This window comes from Lynx canadensis, chromosome C1, assembly GCF_007474595.2.
Source record: "Lynx canadensis isolate LIC74 chromosome C1, mLynCan4.pri.v2, whole genome shotgun sequence".
Classification (NCBI taxonomy): Eukaryota; Metazoa; Chordata; class Mammalia; order Carnivora; family Felidae; genus Lynx; species Lynx canadensis.
Window position 1 is genome coordinate 24024099 of NC_044310.1, and position 17014 is coordinate 24041112.

The window sequence follows — 17014 nt, forward strand, 5'->3', positions numbered from 1 at the left end:
ACTGATCTCACGTTTGGAGAAAGTTTGGGTTCTCCCCCGCTTTAGCCCAGTGCAACTGGGATTTTGTCTGTAGAGGGTGGGCCAGTCAAAGTAAAGGCTCAGGAATCTGCTGTGGCCAAACTGCTTGCAGAGGCCCCTCAGACCCTTCCAAAGAAGGACTAGGGCTAGTAATGGAGAAGGGATGGAAATAATTTCACAAATTACCTTGACTCATCCTCAGGGAAAGTGTGCCGTGGTTATTTCTCCTGGGTACGAATCAGGGTACTGAACAGTAGTTAAAATGGGTACTGGTGCCAGACTTCCTGCTTTTGAATCCCTGCCTGAACCACTCATTAATGATGTGACAAAGTTATCTTTTACCTTACTGTCCTCAGATGCAAATGGGAATAACAAATACTACTGTTCTTGATAAGTAGTTACGAGGATTAAGCTAGTAGACGGGAAAGCACACGGTAAGCTCTCAAAGAACTGCTATGGTTATGAAGAGTTTTCATTTGAATACAGAAAATGAGGCCCTGGGAGAGACTGTCTGGTCACAGCAAATTAGTGATGAAGTTAGGACTGGAACGCATGTCTCCAGATTCCCAGCCCAAAATTCCTTCTATCCCTTGTCCTCGGAGTTCCTCCTAGTCATAGATGTTCACAAAAGGGGAGTAAGGCTTGTCGGGGCTTGCAGGAGAGAACAGCCAGTAGCAGGGCTTTGGACTTCTGCATGACAGAAACGGGCTGGACTCGTGTATCCGTGTAGAATGACTAGCTCCTTTCAGACCTCCTGGGTATCCGGCTCCTACGACTAAAGTTCTTTCCATTGCATCTTGGGAGATGGGGGCGTCAGCCCCGGCGCCTGGCGGGACTTGTAGTCCTTTCCCTCCCCCGCCTTCCCAACTCCCCCACCTCAGAGGCCGCCGTCGCTTCATCTTTCCCAGCAAGCACCGCGAGAGTGCCGGCTATCGATTGGCTGTAGCGGGAGAAGGCGGCTCGGCCGGCAGCGTTTGCCCAGGGTTTCCGGTGCGAGGCCAGAGCGGGCGAAGCTGTCGGAACGTCGGCAGTGAGGTTCGTGTAGCGGTCTGGGGGAACGAGGCGACCAGAGGGTCTGTGGGCCTGAACGCTCTCGGCCAGTGGTGGGACTCACGCCGATTCCGCGGGAGGACTCAGGCCAGGCGGGGGGCGGGGGGAGGGGGGGGGCAGGGCTGAGGCCTTTGCGCATGCGCTGGCGGGCGGTGCGCGCGGCTGGGGGCGCGCGGGGCGTGGGTGGCTGCGCGCGCGGGGGGGCCCACGTGGGGCCTGGGGGCCGGGGGAGGGATGGGAATCGAGCGTCCCGCCACGTCAGTCTCCGGCCCTGAGCCTATCCCGCGCTGGGCCTGCAGTGAGGGGGTCGTGTAGTGCCGAGAAGCGGCTTTGATCGAGAAAGGAGGCCTCGCCTGCCCCGCTTCTGGAGCGGCGTTCTGCAAACCTGCCTGGGCGCGTCGAGCTTCCTTCACTGGCCAGAGGCAGAACCGTTGGCTCCCTCCCGTGAAGGCCGGCCGGCGTGTTCTAAGAAGCTCTGAGCACCCGGTACCGGGATCTCGGGTCTAGGCTGTGAAGACTATTGAAGTCTGGAGAATAGAGAGTGTGTTTGTTTCTATAGGATCCGCGCCCAGCCTAGCACCGCAGACCACAATGAAGAACCAAGACAAAAAGAATGGGGCTGCCAAGCAGTCGGGCAACACTTCCAATGCAAAAAGCAACCCGGGGCAAGCGGAAGCAGGACCAGAGGGAGCCCAGGGGCGGCCCAGCCAGTCGGCTCCTGCGAGAGAAGTCGAAGGTTCTTCCAGCCAGGCTCCGGGGAAGACTGAGGGTGTGTGCCAGCTCTGCTTTCCAGCGGGCAGGGGGAGGAGTTTGTGGTGCGCCAGGGTAGCTTCTGGAGTCAGAGGCCTTGGCCGCTGTCTGTGCCACCCGCCCCCCCACCCCCCCACCCCCCCACCCCCAGATCCGTACAGCTTCCCGGAGTGGGGAGGGTGGGGGGGTGATAGCGCCTCCCACTGTATGCACTGGAACAGAACTCTTGAGAGAAGGCTCTGGCAGGATTAAATCAGGGGGCAGCCAAAGAAGACACCCAACCAGCCAACCCGGGTTAGAAACCCCTCATTCACCAGTGGGTAACTGCTCTTCATATTGGAGCCATTCCTGGAACTTTTTTAATAGCAAGAAATAATTCTTGCAGTGAGGAGAAGGGGATGTACTAGACGTTGAGCTCCAGCTGTGTGCCAGCCCTATGTGCTGGATGCTTTATTTCCTTGATTTGTTTGACACTCACAAAACACATGGTTGGGCAATAGTAGGACATAGCTGTATCATTTTATAGGTAAGTAAACTGATGCTTAAAGAAGGTGGGCAACATGTAACCCAAACCAGTAAGTTTGGGCCTGGAAATTCCAACTGCTGGTGTAACCATCTTGTTTTTCATTTTGCCCCTTGTCCTGCCCTGCTGTAGGAGCACAAGCCAAAACTGCTCAGTCCGGGGCCCTCCGAGATGTCTCTGAGGAGCTGAGCCGCCAGCTGGAAGACATCCTGAGTACATATTGTGTAGACAACAATCAGGGGGGCCCAGGTGAGGATGGGGCACAAGGTGAGCCTGCTGAACCCGAAGATGCAGACAAGTCCCGGACCTATGCCTCGAGGAATGGGGAGCCTGAGCCAGAGACCCCAGTAGTCAATGGTGAGAAGGAGACCTCTAAAGGGGAGCCGGGCACAGATGAGATCCGAGCAAGTGACGAGGTCGGAGACCGAGATCACCGAAGGCCACAGGAGAAGAAGAAAGCCAAGGGTCTGGGTGAGCAGAGGGCAGCTCCTTGTGAGGCTGGTAAGGTGGGGAGTTTGGACCCAACATTCCCTGGGCTAACCTGCTCTGCCAGGATTCAGAGGAAACTACTTCCCAGAGCAGCAAGTTACATTAGTTTGATCTAAACTGGGGCTGTAGGCCGTAGTACAGAGAGGTGTGTGAGTTGTTCGTTGCATAGGGACTTCTGGCCTTGGAAGGAAGTAAGAACCAAAATCTAGCCTGCTTTCTCTGTCTTTGAGAAAATGGAGAGCAGGAGGCCCGAGTGGGCTCCTATGTCAGCCAGCACTGTCTCTAACCTGCACTGTGAACTTGGGCAAGACCTTTCTCCTTCTGGTCCTTAGTTTTCACTTGTCTACAATAAGATTTAGACTAGACCAGGGTTGAAAACTCAAATAAGCCAAGTTAGACAGAGGGCCCCATGAAGACCAAGACATCGCCTACTTCATCCAAAGAGGTGATTGCCACTTGGTCCCAGTTTGTTGATAGCATGTAACATTACAAGCTAAGTATAGCCATGAAATTTCTCTGGAGTTTTAGCAATTGACAACTAATATGCTAGGAGGCAAACAAAACCCCTCTTTGGGTTGGATTTGGCCTGTGTACATGTGCTTTGCGGTCTCCGCACCGATCTTTTGGAGCCTCCCAAGGTTGACACTCCAGGAGCCTGATGCTGTGCTATGTACAGCGGCCTTCCAGGGAGACAGAAGGCAGACTCGACTCAGGCACAGTGAGGGGAAGTCATTGGAGGGTTGGGCGGCTAATGTGTGTTAAAGAATCAAAGTTAGGTGATATTATATCCGTGTCTTAGTCCCTGCTTCCCCACCTCCTGCCTGTCATCCTGATTGAAAGAAGATTTTTTGTTTGTTTTTGTTGTTACTTACTCTTAGAGTCAAATATTGGAAGGTATATGTGTTTTAAAGTTCACTGTCTGGGGGGCGCCTGGGTGGCGCAGTCGGTTGAGCGTCCGACTTCAGCCAGGTCACGATCTCGCGGTCCGGGAGTTCGAGCCCCGCGTCAGGCTCTGGGCTGATGGCTCGGAGCCTGGAGCCTGTTTCCGATTCTGTGTCTCCCTCTCTCTCTGCCCCTCCCCCGTTCATGCTCTGTCTCTCTCTGTCCCAAAAATAAATAAACGTTGAAAAAAAAAAAATTAAAAAAAAAAAATAAAGTTCACTGTCTGGAAGGGGTGGGGGAGGGAAAAAATAAATAAAGTTCGCTATTTGACTGCCTCTGTTGAAGAGAGTTTTGTAGTTCTCAAGGAGACCTCTTCCTTTTTGCATCCTTCTTTCATGAGGGCCTTCCTTGCATTGAAACAGCAGCACGTAATTTGCAGATGGGACATTTTTTTTTTCTCCTGTTGGTAGAGCAGGCAGCTTTTGTGCTCCCACCCCTGGTGTTCACCAGGGAGTCTTCACATATATTCAGTCATTCATTTATTAAGCATTTGTTGAGTATGTCCTCTGAGGTGGGCACCGGGGACGGTACCGGGCAGTACTGGGACCACAGCAATAGGCAGAATTGGGTTGGCAGCAAACCTCATAAAGCACACGGTCTGACGGGTCGGCAGCCAGTTCAACAAACAGAAGTGTAAAGTATGAGGAGAGAGGGCTGCGGAAGAGTGTGGGCCCAGGCCTGGGGAGACCCCCAGAGAAGGGGGTACATTTTTTTGCTCCCTGTGCTTTGCAGGGAAGGAGATCACGTTGCTGATGCAGACACTGAACACGCTGAGCACCCCAGAGGAGAAGCTGGCAGCTCTGTGCAAGAAGTATGCTGAACTGGTCAGTTCTCCCCCTTCTTGCACCCGCCCTGCCTTGGAAAGTCAGCAGGCCACCTGGCATGGGGTGGAGGGTGCAGGGGCAGGTGGGTGGCTTAATTGCTCTTCAACCTCTTTGAGTCTTTTCCCCATCTGTTAAGTGGGGAGTCAAGTCCCAGCCGGCCTCTTCCAGGCTGTCTGTAAGAGGAGAAGCTGCACATTCCAGTGGTCGAGCCCTAGCTGCCTGGCCACCGTGCCAGACACCGTGTCAGCTCACCCCTGTGTGCTTCAGTGTACATCTCCCCAAAATATGGAAACGCACAGTGCCGTCGTCATCACACTTGACAAGACTAGCATTAATCGTGTGATGTTCTTTAGTACACAAATTTCCCCAGTTGTTTAAAATATCAGTTTGGTGACAGTCGGGCCAGAGGAGGTCTATTTAATACTTTGGGTCCTTAACTTTTTTTTCCTTTTACTCCAAAACAGTCTTCATCTTACTGCCCACTGTTTTCCCTATGACATTGATTTATTGCAGGTCACTTATTCTGTAGGGTATCTCACTTTCTCACTTGGTGGTAGCATTTAACTTGTCCCTTTACCTCCTGTAGATAAAATGGAAATCAGCTGTAGAAGCTTGATCCGATCTGAGTTCAGCTCTTTTGATCAGAACTCTTCATAAATGGTCCTCTGTAGAGAAACAGAGTGTGCTGCTCCCACTTTCAGTGATGGAAGATTGTCCACTGGGTTCAGGTGGGGCCAGCCAGGTTCCTCCCTTGACAGGTTTCCATCAGAATTTGAGTGAACGGATTCATCCACTGAGGGTCATTGCCTAACTACTTATTTTTAAATTCTTTCATTCCTTTTACATTTATTACCTGGAATTCTATAGAGAAGTGGTCTCATTTGTAAAATGGGGAAAATCGCATCTGCCTACTGGGGTTATTATAACCACTAAATAAAGGACAAGGTATGAAAAAGATAGCACCCCTTCAGAATGAGCCAGCTAGGGAACGATTAATGAAGCCAGAGAGGGGGAGCTGAGTCACTAGGGTGATGTTCTCAAGTAGACGAGGAGGTAAGGGCCAGAGCATGAGGAGAGGGTCGGCTGTGGTGGGAAGCACGCCTGGGGCCCGGTGACTGGAGGAGAGAGCAGGTGGAGGTGGATGGGCAGGGGTGTAGCTTGTGCCACCCCCTCTGGTTCCTTCTGTTCCCAGGGAGATGGGATCTCCCTGCTGGGGCTGAGGAGAGGTGAAGAGGAGGAGATAGTTGTCTGGGGGCACCTGGGTGGCTCAGTCTGTTAAGCGTCTGGCTTTGGCTCAGGTCACGTCCTCACAGTGGGTGGGTTCAGGCCCCACATCTATGCTGACAGCTTGGAGCCTGGAGCCTGCTTCGGATTCTGTGTCTCCCTCTCTCTCTCTGCTTCTCCTCTGCTTGTGCTCTCTCTGTCTCTCAAAAATAAATACTAAAAAAAGAAAAGAAGTAGTTGTCTGGAAGAGGAGTATGAGTGACAGGAGGGATGTAGTTGGGCTGCGAGGCAGACGAGGGTCTTCCCCAGAGGGGTGGTCACAAATTTAAAGTGCAATTCTTGGGGCGCCTGGGTGGCGCAGTCGGTTAAGCGTCCGACTTCAGCCAGGTCACGATCTCGCGGTCCGTGAGTTCGAGCCCCGCGTCAGGCTCTGGGCTGATGGCTCAGAGCCTGGAGCCTGTTTCCGATTCTGTGTCTTCCTCTCTCTCTGCCCCTCCCCCGTTCATGCTCTGTCTCTCTCTGTCCCAAAAATAAATAAACGTTGAAAAAAAAAATTTTTTTTTTTTTAAAATAAAGTGCAATTCTTCAGGCAGGGCTGGTTCAGTGCCAGTGCAGAGGACTCAGAAGGTTGATATATCAGGGTTGGGGTTTATCAGGAAAAGGGGGCAAGAGAGTTGAGGATGTAAGAAATCTAAGCCAGGTGAGAAGGTCGGTGGTCACTTAAAGGAGGGTTTGGGACCCCTGGGTGGCTCAGTCGGTTAAGCATTGATTTTGGCTCAGGTCATGATCCCAGGGTTGTTGGATTGAGCCCTGTGTCAGGCTGAGTGTGGAGCCTGATTAAAATTCTCTCCCTCCCTCCCTCTCTCTCTGCCTCTCTCCTGCTCACACATGCATGCACACACACTCTTTCTCTCTCTCAAAATACACTTTTATTATACATGTTTTACATATAAAATAAAGAAGGGTTCAAGGAAAGTGAAAGGATGGTTGGGTCATTGAGTTGGAGGTCCAGCATGGTAGAATTTCTGGGTCCACAGATATTGGAATGAGCTAGAATGATAGGTTATAGTTGGTCCTGCCCTGGGATGAGATAAGGGAGGTGCATGTGCTTCTGGGTAATGACGAAGTCTAGACCTGACTGTCCAGGACAGTAAGCACTGGCCAATTGAAGTACGCCTCGTCTGAGTTTGGATGTGTTGTAAGTGTTGTAAGATACACATCAGATTTGAAACACCTGAGGAAAGGGGAAGAATTAAATATCTCCAGTGTTTTGCGTTGATCTCGGGTTGAAATTAAAATATTCAGGTATTAGATTAAGTAAATATTTTACTAATGTTAATTTCATCTACTTTTTACCTTTTTAATTTTTTTTTTTTTAACATTTATTCATTTTTGGGAGAGAGAGAGAGAGAGAGAGAGAGAGAGAGAGACAGTGTGAGCAGGAGAGGGGCAGAGAGAGAGAGGGACACAGACTGAAACAGGCTCCAGGCTCCGAGCTGTCAGCAAAGAGCCCAACACGGGGCTCAAACTCATGAACCATGAGATCATGGCCTGAACCAAAGTTGGACACTTAACCGATTGAGCCACCCAGGCGCCCCTACTTTTTACCTTTTTATTGTAGCCACTAGAAAAACTGTAATTACATAACTGAGTCACACTGTAGCTGCGTTGAATAGGCTCATGGGAGGGAAGCTGATCTGCGGAGAGGACAGGGTCTGAGGACGAAGTTAAGGTCTGTCCATAATGTAAGACCAAAATGATAACAGCAATCGTGGTGAGAGAAGTGGTGCTAAGTCTCAGGGTAGCAAGAGGGAGTGATGGGTCTAGTGAGTACAAGGAGGGGGTGGCAGGAGATCTTGTCTGAGGGCATGAGTGTCCCAAGAGTTGAGGGAGTGTAATGGCCTGAGAGTCTTGAGAGCTGTTTCTTGAGTCAGAGCAGTCACAGAAACTGGGATCTGCACCCCTGCTTGTCCTGGGCACTTGTCTCTGTGTCCTCGAGATGGGGCCTCTGGGTTTATCGAAGTGTGTAAAGCTCCCGGACCACGTCCAGCTGGAGCGGTTACAGCCAGGGTCGGGAGATGGGGTTGGGGAGGGGCCCTTGGGAAGAGTCCCACGGGGCACTTACTTGCCCTCCCTGCCCCCAGCTGGAGGAGCATCGGAACTCCCAGAAGCAGATGAAGCTGCTACAGAAGAAGCAGAGCCAGCTGGTGCAGGAGAAGGACCACCTGCGTGGGGAGCACAGCAAGGCCGTGCTGGCCCGCAGCAAGCTGGAGAGCCTGTGCCGCGAGCTGCAGCGCCACAACCGCTCCCTCAAGGTGGGCACTCCCCCCACAGCTCCTCTCTGATGGGCTTTGCCCTCAGCCAGTAGCGCGGGCTTGGAGCAGAGAACTAGATGTCCCCAGCGGCGCCCTACCTTAGAGCATCTAGTCACCACTTGACCTGGACTAGTGTCCCGTAAGGTGAGGGCCGAGGTGCTGAGGGAGCCCAGGACGCAGGGCTTCAGCACCGCTCCGTTCCTTAGCAGTTCGCAGGGAGGCCGGGGCCCTGCGCTGCTGGGTGGCTCCTCTTGCAGATTCCAGCAGTCCCGGATGCTGGCTCTTTTCTCCCGGTTCTGCCTCTCCTAGGAGGAGGTTCATGTCACAGCCTAGTCACTGCTGTGACCTCTGGAGGCGGTTTTATGTGTATCCTTTATTCCTCACAGATTTGGGTTGGCAAGTATGTGGTAGTTTGCAACTTGTTTTGCTCATTTTTAGTTTGTCTTTGAAAACATTTCAACTTTAACATAAACTTGATGTGAGAGATTCAGAGGTGACAAAAGTATAACAAAGGTGACGGTTGCCCACCCTCCTCAACCCCAGTGTCCCGCAGAAACTGCTGGGAAGTAACTACTTACATGTAAGTTTACGTACAGACTTTAGACTTTCCTGAACACGTATGTAGTCTTATATACAATTTTCTAAATGGAATAGCTATACTTCTATTGTTTCATACTCTGTTTCGTTTTGTCACTTTGCATAATGAATGCCTCTCTTTCCTTATCAATTTAGGAGTAACTCATTTTTAACAGCACTGTTGTATGGATATACTGTATTTCATCAGTGCCTTAGTTAAGGAATCGCTGGGGTTTTTTCTAATTTTTCACTATTACGTTAGTAGAGCAAAGTGAAAATTCTTGTTACATATATCCCTGGCTAATTATATAGAATTTATCCATAGGATAAGTCTCAGAAGTGAAATGTCTGGGTCAAAGAGCATGCACGTTGGAAACGTTAATGGTTTAGCCAGATGGCCTTCCTGCCAATATGTCTGCGTGCCTGATTCTGCACAGTCTAGCCAACCCTGGGATTACTGCATTTGAGTTGGTTGGGGGTGGGGAGGGGAGAGATGAAAGCACAAAAATTAAGGCTTCTTAACCTGAGGTGTGGAAGAAAGGGCTTCGGGAGATCTAGGCTGCTTTAGAATGGCAGTTACATGTATGCCTGCGTTTTTCTAGGAAGACAGTCTCTCACTTTTTTTTAATTTTTTTTTTTTTAATTTTTTTTAACGTTTATTTATTTTTGGGACAGAGAGAGACAGAGCATGAACGGGGGAGGGGCAGAGAGAGAGGGAGACACAGAATCGGAAACAGGCTCCAGGCTCCGAGCCATCAGCCCAGAGCCTGACGCGGGGCTCGAACTCACGGACCGCGAGATCGTGACCTGGCTGAAGTCGGACGCTTAACCGACTGCGCCACCCAGGCGCCCCCGACAATCTCTCACTTGATGTCACCTGATAGACGGGTTCGTTAGGAGCCCTTTTTGCATGACTTCTTGGAACCTGGCTGCTCCTGACTTGGAGAGCAGGGGGGGTTGTTGGTACAGACCATTGCTGGCTGGGGAGCAGCGGGTGATGAAGCTGGGGCTGACTTCTCTGCCCAGGAAGAAGGTGTGCAGCGGGCCCGGGAAGAAGAGGAGAAACGCAAGGAGGTGACCTCACACTTCCAGGTGACACTCAATGACATTCAGCTGCAGATGGAGCAGCACAATGAGCGCAATTCCAAGCTCCGCCAGGAGAACATGGAGCTGGCCGAGAGGCTCAAGAAGCTGATCGAGCAGTATGAACTGCGGGAGGAGGTGAGGTGTCCCTCACAGCCATCACCCGTCTCCCAGCCACCTCTCCTTCACTGTCCAAAAAGTATATAAAATCCCCACGTTCCTTTTTGTCAGTTGCTTTGACCTCTGAAGTAGTACTTGAGTCCATCACCTTCTCTCCGTTCGTACCCTCTCACCTGGTCCCGGCTCCCAGGGCTCCTCCAGCAGTTAGGACTGCCACTCCTTGAAATGTGCACATCTAATCTTTGTAGGTGGGGCGGGTCTTTGCCAACTGAGCTAAGCCGTTGTGTTGGTGGAGGTGTCGTTTCTGTCCTTTCTTCCCATCTACAAGGGAGTCGGGCCACAAAAGGGAGGGTTGTTAGCCCAGCGGAGTGAACTCTTGGGGCTGGAGGTTTGAGGGTATTCATTTCTTGGCTTCCTGGGAGCCGATTTCATCCCTATGCACACCCAGGACTGACTGGAGAGAAACAAGGTGAGGTTGGGAAGTAGGTCTTCTGGGGATCTGGGGCCCACGTGCTATGGTAGATGTGGGAGTCAGAGCGAGATGGGAGGATGGGCAGGAGACCCTCGTCTCTGCAGCCGCCAGGCCTCCCTGAGAAAGGGCGCCACTGACAGGTGGCCCTCCCACCGTGCTTTCCTGCAGCACATCGACAAAGTCTTCAAACACAAGGACCTGCAGCAGCAGCTGGTGGACGCCAAGCTCCAGCAGGCCCAGGAGATGCTGAAGGAGGCCGAGGAGAGGCACCAGCGGGAGAAGGATTTTGTGAGGCTCGGGCCCTGGGGGTGGAGGGTCTGGGATGAGGTGGGTTGGGTTCCAGCTCAGCTCATAGTTAAGCTGGTAAGGGAGAGGCTGCCGCCTGGCCAGACCAGGACACTTTTCCCTCAGATAGCAGTCTGAGAGCAGGAAGCCTCGGCGGGCTCTGGGGCATGTGGCTTAAAAAGGCCAAACAGCCCCTAGGGGTTTCTGACAGGATCCGGGGTCCTGTCTTGGAAACAGCTCCTCAAAGAGGCAGTGGAATCCCAGAGGATGTGTGAGCTGATGAAGCAGCAGGAGACCCACCTGAAGCAGCAGGTGAGACCGTGTGTGTCCTGACCCTGTGCATCTGAGGCCCCTCGCTGGGATCCATCCTGGGGGAGGGAAATAGGACCCTCGTTCTAGGACCACTTTGACTGCTGTGTGACCTTGCTGAGCCTTTGTTCCCTCTGGACCCGCCAGGCACCTGTGGTGGTGACCAGGTGGCTAGGTGAGCTTGAAGGACCTCGTTCCTAGTTGGAAGTGTGTGCTACTTTTGAGGAGGCAGCGATGCGATGGTTGTTTTTTTTTAATTTTTTTTTTTTTTCCAACGTTTATTTATTTTCGGGACAGAGAGAGACAGAGCATGAACAGGGGAGGGGCAGAGAGAGAGGGAGACACAGAATCGGAAACAGGCTCCAGGCTCTGAGCCATCAGCCCAGAGCCCGACGCGGGGCTCGAACTCACGGACCGCGAGATCGTGACCTGGCTGAAGTCGGACGCTTAACCGACTGCGCCACCCAGGCGCCCCTACGATGATTGTTTTTAACTACATAAGTTGTACTTAATTTCCGAAGGAAAGTTTGAAAACAAACATAAAGGCAAAATGTAAGGCAGCATAAATCCTGCTTTCCAGGCTTAGCATCTTGGATTCTGTCCTTCCAAATACACAGTTTTTTGCTTTAAAGAAAAAGGGTACCTCAATAGAATTGTCAGGTCAGAGGTCCAAGCGTGGATCTGACCGTGTTAACCAGAAGTGCCCCCCGGAGAAGCCTAATCTTTGGACTTCTTTTTCACCCAGCTTGCTCTGTACACAGAGAAGTTTGAAGAGTTCCAGAACACTCTTTCCAAAAGCAGTGAGGTGTTCACCACATTCAAGCAGGAGATGGAAAAGGTAACAGTGTCCAGACTACATATGGCTCCAGGGCACAAGTTGCTTCATTCAGAATTGAGCACTGGGCCTATCGTCAGGAAGCCCCAGCCCCTGGGGTGCTTTGTGTGGGGAGCTGTTTACAGTAACAGTGTGATTGTCAGCAAAGGTGGGCTATAAGGAGGCATCAGAACCTTTCCACTCCCTCAAGCATCACTGATATGTGCATCCTTCAGGTTGTCCGAGGGGAAGGGGCAGCCTTGTCATTTTCTGTTGTTGGTGGTGGCACTTAACTTGAGATGTCCTGGTGTGGCACCAAAGGCACCGACTCTGCCCTGTAATGCCTTGCTCCCTCAGGACTGTTCCCCCATCTTGGAGACACAGATGCGTAGACAGTCTGGCCCCTGACCATTTCCTTCTGTCTGCCCCATAACCCAGATGACTAAGAAGATCAAGAAGCTGGAGAAAGAAACCACCATGTATCGGTCCCGGTGGGAGAGCAGCAACAAGGCCCTGCTTGAGATGGCTGAGGAGGTGGGCTGCGTGTGCTCTGCCGCTGGGGGGAGGCGGGTGCAGTTTTTGAGTGTTGGGCCCTTTCCTCTACTTTGACCAGTAAGTCCTGCAGCTGGCACAAGGTGAAGCTGGGACTCACGTGTCCATCTGTCCAAGTCCAAAGGCACTGCCAGCTGTTTCCCTGTGGGAGATGGTGAGCCCAGTAGCAGGTCTGCAGTAGAAGCAAAGAGAACAAATGGAAGAAAGAAACACAGGAATGGAAAAACTAGGGGCTACAATGATGGACACAGTTTATGTGCAGAGTAGTTCAGCTACTTTGATTTTGTGGATTGAGATGTAGGAGAAGGGAACTAACTGCTGGCGTAGCTACGTATGCCAGACCCTCCTGAATGATTTAGATAATGCCTGTTCATCGAATCTTCTCAAGATCTGTGAGGTTGGTGTTAGTAGTCCATTTTAACAGATAAGGGAGTAGGCTCAAAAGCCAAGTCTTAACTTTGCCAAGGTCATCTGGTGGATAAATGGAGAAACACACTGTCATGCCCCCTCTCTGCACCTCACTGCCCCCTACCTACAGCCACGTCTTGGCATCACACCAGGGCTGTTTTCCTAGGAAGGGACCAGCTTTTGACTCTGGTCTGCTCCCAGCATCATTCAAGTGTGGATGTTTTCTACCAAGAGGTACTGTTGCATGGGGGCTTGATGGCATGGCACTAAAGGCTCCATTTCTCCCCCTAGAAAACACTCCGGGACAAGGAGCTGGAGGGCCTGCAGGTAAAAATCCAGAGGCTGGAGAAGCTGTGCCGGGCGCTGCAGACAGAACGCAATGACCTGAACAAAAGGGTACAGGACCTGAGTGCTGGTGGCCAGGGCTCCCTCACTGATGGTGGCCCTGAGCAAAGGCCAGAGGCTTCAGCTGCCTCCAAGGAGCACGGTGGTGAAGGGCCTGGGGCTCAGTCACCTAGCTCCCCAAGGGCCACAGAAGCTCCTTGCTGCCCTGGAGCACCAAGCACAGAAACACTCGGCCAAGCAGGGCGCCAGGAGCCCACCTCCACCACCGCCTAGGGAGCCTGGCACGGGGGGCATGCTGGGAAGGGAGCAAGCCGCCCAGCCAGGCCTGGCCCATGCAAGGCTCCCGCCGCCAAGCAGTCCAGTGCTGAGGCCCAGGGTGCTCTGACCTGGCTGGCATCTGACACTTCGCAGTTTTGGATTTTGTGGGTCAGTTTTACATACATACGGCATATGTGCAAGGCCTCCTACATTTCTATCTGTAAGTGTAAAGTGGGCTTGCACTGGAGGTGGGGGTGTGTACAGGTGAAGTCACTGGCTCTTCTAGGAGCTCGAGAGTCTTAAAAAAGAGCTGTCATCTGTAGCTGCTGTCACAGTGAGCTGGCAGGACAAGTGACTTGAGCATTCCCCTGCCTGATTTGAGGCTTAGACCCCTCCCTAGACCTGCCCTTCAGGGCTCGTGACAAGTGACACACTCAGGCCTTGACCGTGTTTCCCTTGTTAGCAGGGCTTGGGCAGTCCTGGCTCTCCTAGCTCCCCTGGAAGTTCCTTTGCTTCTCAACCTGGAGAAGGGGTCCCCGGGCAGAGCCCTGGCAGGGCCCGCACAGCCAGGGATCCAGCTGCTGTCCTGCCTCGGACGGGGGACCAGGGGAAAGTTGCTGTGGGCTGGTACACTGTTAGGGAGCCCCCGGGCACCGCTTCCCCTGCCCTCAGGTGGTGCCAGGACCAGGCCAGTGATGCTTCTCAGTAGCCTTATCATTCACAGGTGCCTCTCTAGCCTGCACAAATGATTGACAAGAGATCACCCAAAGGATGCTTTCTGAAGGTTTTTGTTTTTTGTTTTTTTGTTTTGCACATGACCGTGTGTGTGTTGATCTGAGGGAGGAGGAGGGGTCCTGGAGCAGTTGGGTCTCCAGTGCCACCACCCTCACCATCCGACCTGGTACCTTTGCCACGTTGGTGCTGAGGTTTCCTGTTTGGTGAAACCAGATTGTTTGTGGTAGGAGAAAGGAAAGGGCATCTAATGGTTTTGCCACAAGCTTGCCTTTGTGTTTCAATCCTGGGAGGCCACCGCTGATTCCCATCACTACTGTCTCCATGCGGAAGTTGCTGGGCCCCGTGCCCAACTGTCCCTTTGGCTTTTATGAATCTGTTTCTGCTTCTAACCCCATCCCTAATGTGCAATCCTTGAGATTTGCCCTGGTTCCATTGCCCAAGGAATAAGAGCTGAAGTATGTCCTCCTTGACATTCCACCTCCCAGCTCTTGTCTGATAGCTAAGGGATAGAGTGAGACTTGACAGCTGAGCCTCAGAAATCCACAGGTGGCTGCAAATATTTGTGTCTGGTCCCTGCCCCCCAAACTTGCTACCCTAGACTGAAAGTTCTGCTGGTTGCACACTTGCCAGGGCACTAGCCAGTCTGTGCAGAGCAATTTTCTGGAACAACAGAATGAGTCTCAGACCCAGAGGCTGGGCTCTGCTGGGCTTCAGGTTCTAGATCCCACCTCTAGCCAGGCCTTGGCTTCGGTGCAGTTGAGGGAGGCACAGGGTCATAGAGCTTTTCTTGCTGGATTTCCTTAAAGCTGGTTCATTATCCTTCAGGTCCCTTCATCTTGCACGACCAGCTCACTCTCCACACCTTTTACTTCAGTCCATCACATAAATAGGTTCATGAAGAGTGTTAAGTACTCCTGAATCATGTTATGACCTAGAACAGAGATGGCAAATGGATGGCACACCATTGTCCCTCTGCCCCCCGTGGCAGATCCCACTAATTGGCCTAGAGTGTTTTCCACTAACCTCTGGTATATCCTCATTAACCAAGATTCCCCCAGCAGCCAGTAGAAGTGTTGAGACTTACTTGCCATCCCTGGCTGAGCTTCTTCCCTCCTGTGGAGAAATGTTCCTGAGATCTTTCCCTCTGAAATTCCTGTGTCTGGAATGGTCCCTGGATATGCCTTTTCCTGCCCCAATAAGGCCTTCTTCCAGCAATGCCTGTGTCAGGCTGAGACACACAAGAACTGCCAACCCCATACAGGGTTTGCTGGGTTCTGGAAGCACAGGGAAGAGGCAGAAGCTTCTGCCTGCCTGCTTTAAATAGCAGGAGGCCTGCAGTAGCCCATGTGATTGCCTCCCTTGCTTCAGCTACCTCGTAGAGCCTATGGGGTGGGGGGTGGGGGGGGGTGGGGGGAGCTGTTGGAGCCCAGTGTGGTAGTGGGGAATCATGACTGTGCAGCACAGCAGCCCTCTGAGACCCAGTCTAACTACTGTGGGGCTACGGTGAGCTACGGTGTGGCCCCAGCTGGTCTTCCCAGGTCCAGAATCTAGGTCCTGGGCAAGTCAAACCTTTGCTCTCAGCTCCAGCCATGTCTAGGTATCCAGACCAAGCTATAGATGGGAATCCCATTTTCTCTCTTCCTCTCCGTTGACCACATCACACCAATCACTACAGCTGCTCTGTTCGTTCTGCTTTCCAAAGTCAACCCAGGTACCTGGGTGCTGCCCTCACCAGCCAGGAGCCTGGGCCAGATGCGGGGAAGGCGGCCTATCTGAACGAAGGCCAGTGCCTTCCTCACCAGGGCAGGTCCCGTGCACGTGACCTCAGTTTTAGGACCAAGTGCTGTGTTGGATTCTTCAGTTGCTAGCTTTTCCTCCAGGGGACCAGAGCCGGCGAGGCTCACAACCTTGAGCCCTTGTCCCTGCTGACGGTAATTTGTGTTCAGGACCTTGTCCAGCTGAGAGCCTCACATACACCAGATTGTGAAGAGGTTTCAGCAGCACTTTGTTATAATTTGTTTTCCATGAGGCTTTCGGACCATGGGCTGAGCTCAGGCACTTTCTGTAGGAGAATGTTCTGTCTGTAAAGATGGTTATTTCCATTCCTCCGCCCCCATCACCGTGGCCCTGCTGAGGGCTGACCAAGAGGCCAGTCGAACTGCCCTCGTGGCTTTGGGGAGGGCCAAGGCCTGCTGAGTGGATTATCCAGCTATGGCTCCAGCCCTCCCACCTTTGCAGCACAGAAGTGGTCACCCCAGGGACAGCCAGGTATCTGCCTGGGGGAGGGGTGCTGCCTTCTGTCCCTGTAACTGCTTCCCATGTGGCTCAACCTGGCCGCCCAGATTTGTTTTAAAGCTGTGCTGACAGCCTCTTTGTCTCCTTTTGGTATTCACAACAGCCAGGGACTTGATTTTGATGTATTTTAAACCACATTAAATAAAGAGTCTGTTGCCTTACTTGTTTCTCTTTTGACCTTTGTGGTCATTGGTGCTTCTGGATCCATCTAGCCAGCACTGACTTGTCTGGCTCTACTGCAAAGCTTCTGGCTGTGCCCAGCTTTCGTGCATCTTCCAGAGCACCCCTCTGGCTGCCTTCCAGGAATTACCACGGGCTAATGCATTTGAGCTGCCTAAGCAAAGCCGTTGCCAAAGTTGGCATGATGCTCATATCCATAGAAGGATCAGATATTTTTCATTCAAGTCAGAGGTTACCCCTGCCCACTAAGGGTCAGGCTAGTGATGAAGAAAGATACTACATTTTATTTATTTTTGAGTAATCTCTGCACCCAACGTTGGGCTTGAACTCACAACCCCTGGGTTAAGGGTCCCATGCTCTACCACTGAGCCAGCAAGCACCCTGGAGAAAGATACTTTCAGATACAGAAAAGTCAGTGGTGCTGTGGGAGCATAAAGGAGGTCTCTG

At 52.2% G+C, this 17014-nt stretch overlaps 1 protein-coding gene across 3 annotated transcripts; it reads left to right on the forward strand.

Annotated features, from left to right (window-relative positions):
- The first annotated feature begins 952 nt into the window (after window positions 1–952).
- On the forward strand, window positions 953–16548 carry TXLNA (taxilin alpha). 3 transcript variants are annotated; one of them, XM_030326502.2, is made up of 11 exons: window positions 953–1053; window positions 1628–1837; window positions 2474–2812; window positions 4505–4596; window positions 7965–8135; window positions 9738–9932; window positions 10555–10674; window positions 10909–10983; window positions 11726–11818; window positions 12233–12328; window positions 13046–16548. In XM_030326502.2, exons 2-11 carry the CDS (start codon window positions 1660–1662, stop codon window positions 13370–13372), a joined length of 1686 nt encoding a protein of 561 aa, XP_030182362.1. In that variant the 5' UTR covers window positions 953–1053; window positions 1628–1659; the 3' UTR covers window positions 13373–16548. The 3 variants fall into 3 exon arrangements, with proteins under 3 accessions (XP_030182362.1, XP_030182364.1, XP_030182363.1); XM_030326504.1 differs by lacking the exon at window positions 13046–16548 and having other exon boundaries at window positions 963–1053; window positions 12233–12418; XM_030326503.2 differs by lacking the exon at window positions 953–1053 and having other exon boundaries at window positions 1299–1837.
- Window positions 16549–17014: the final 466 nt, after the last annotated feature.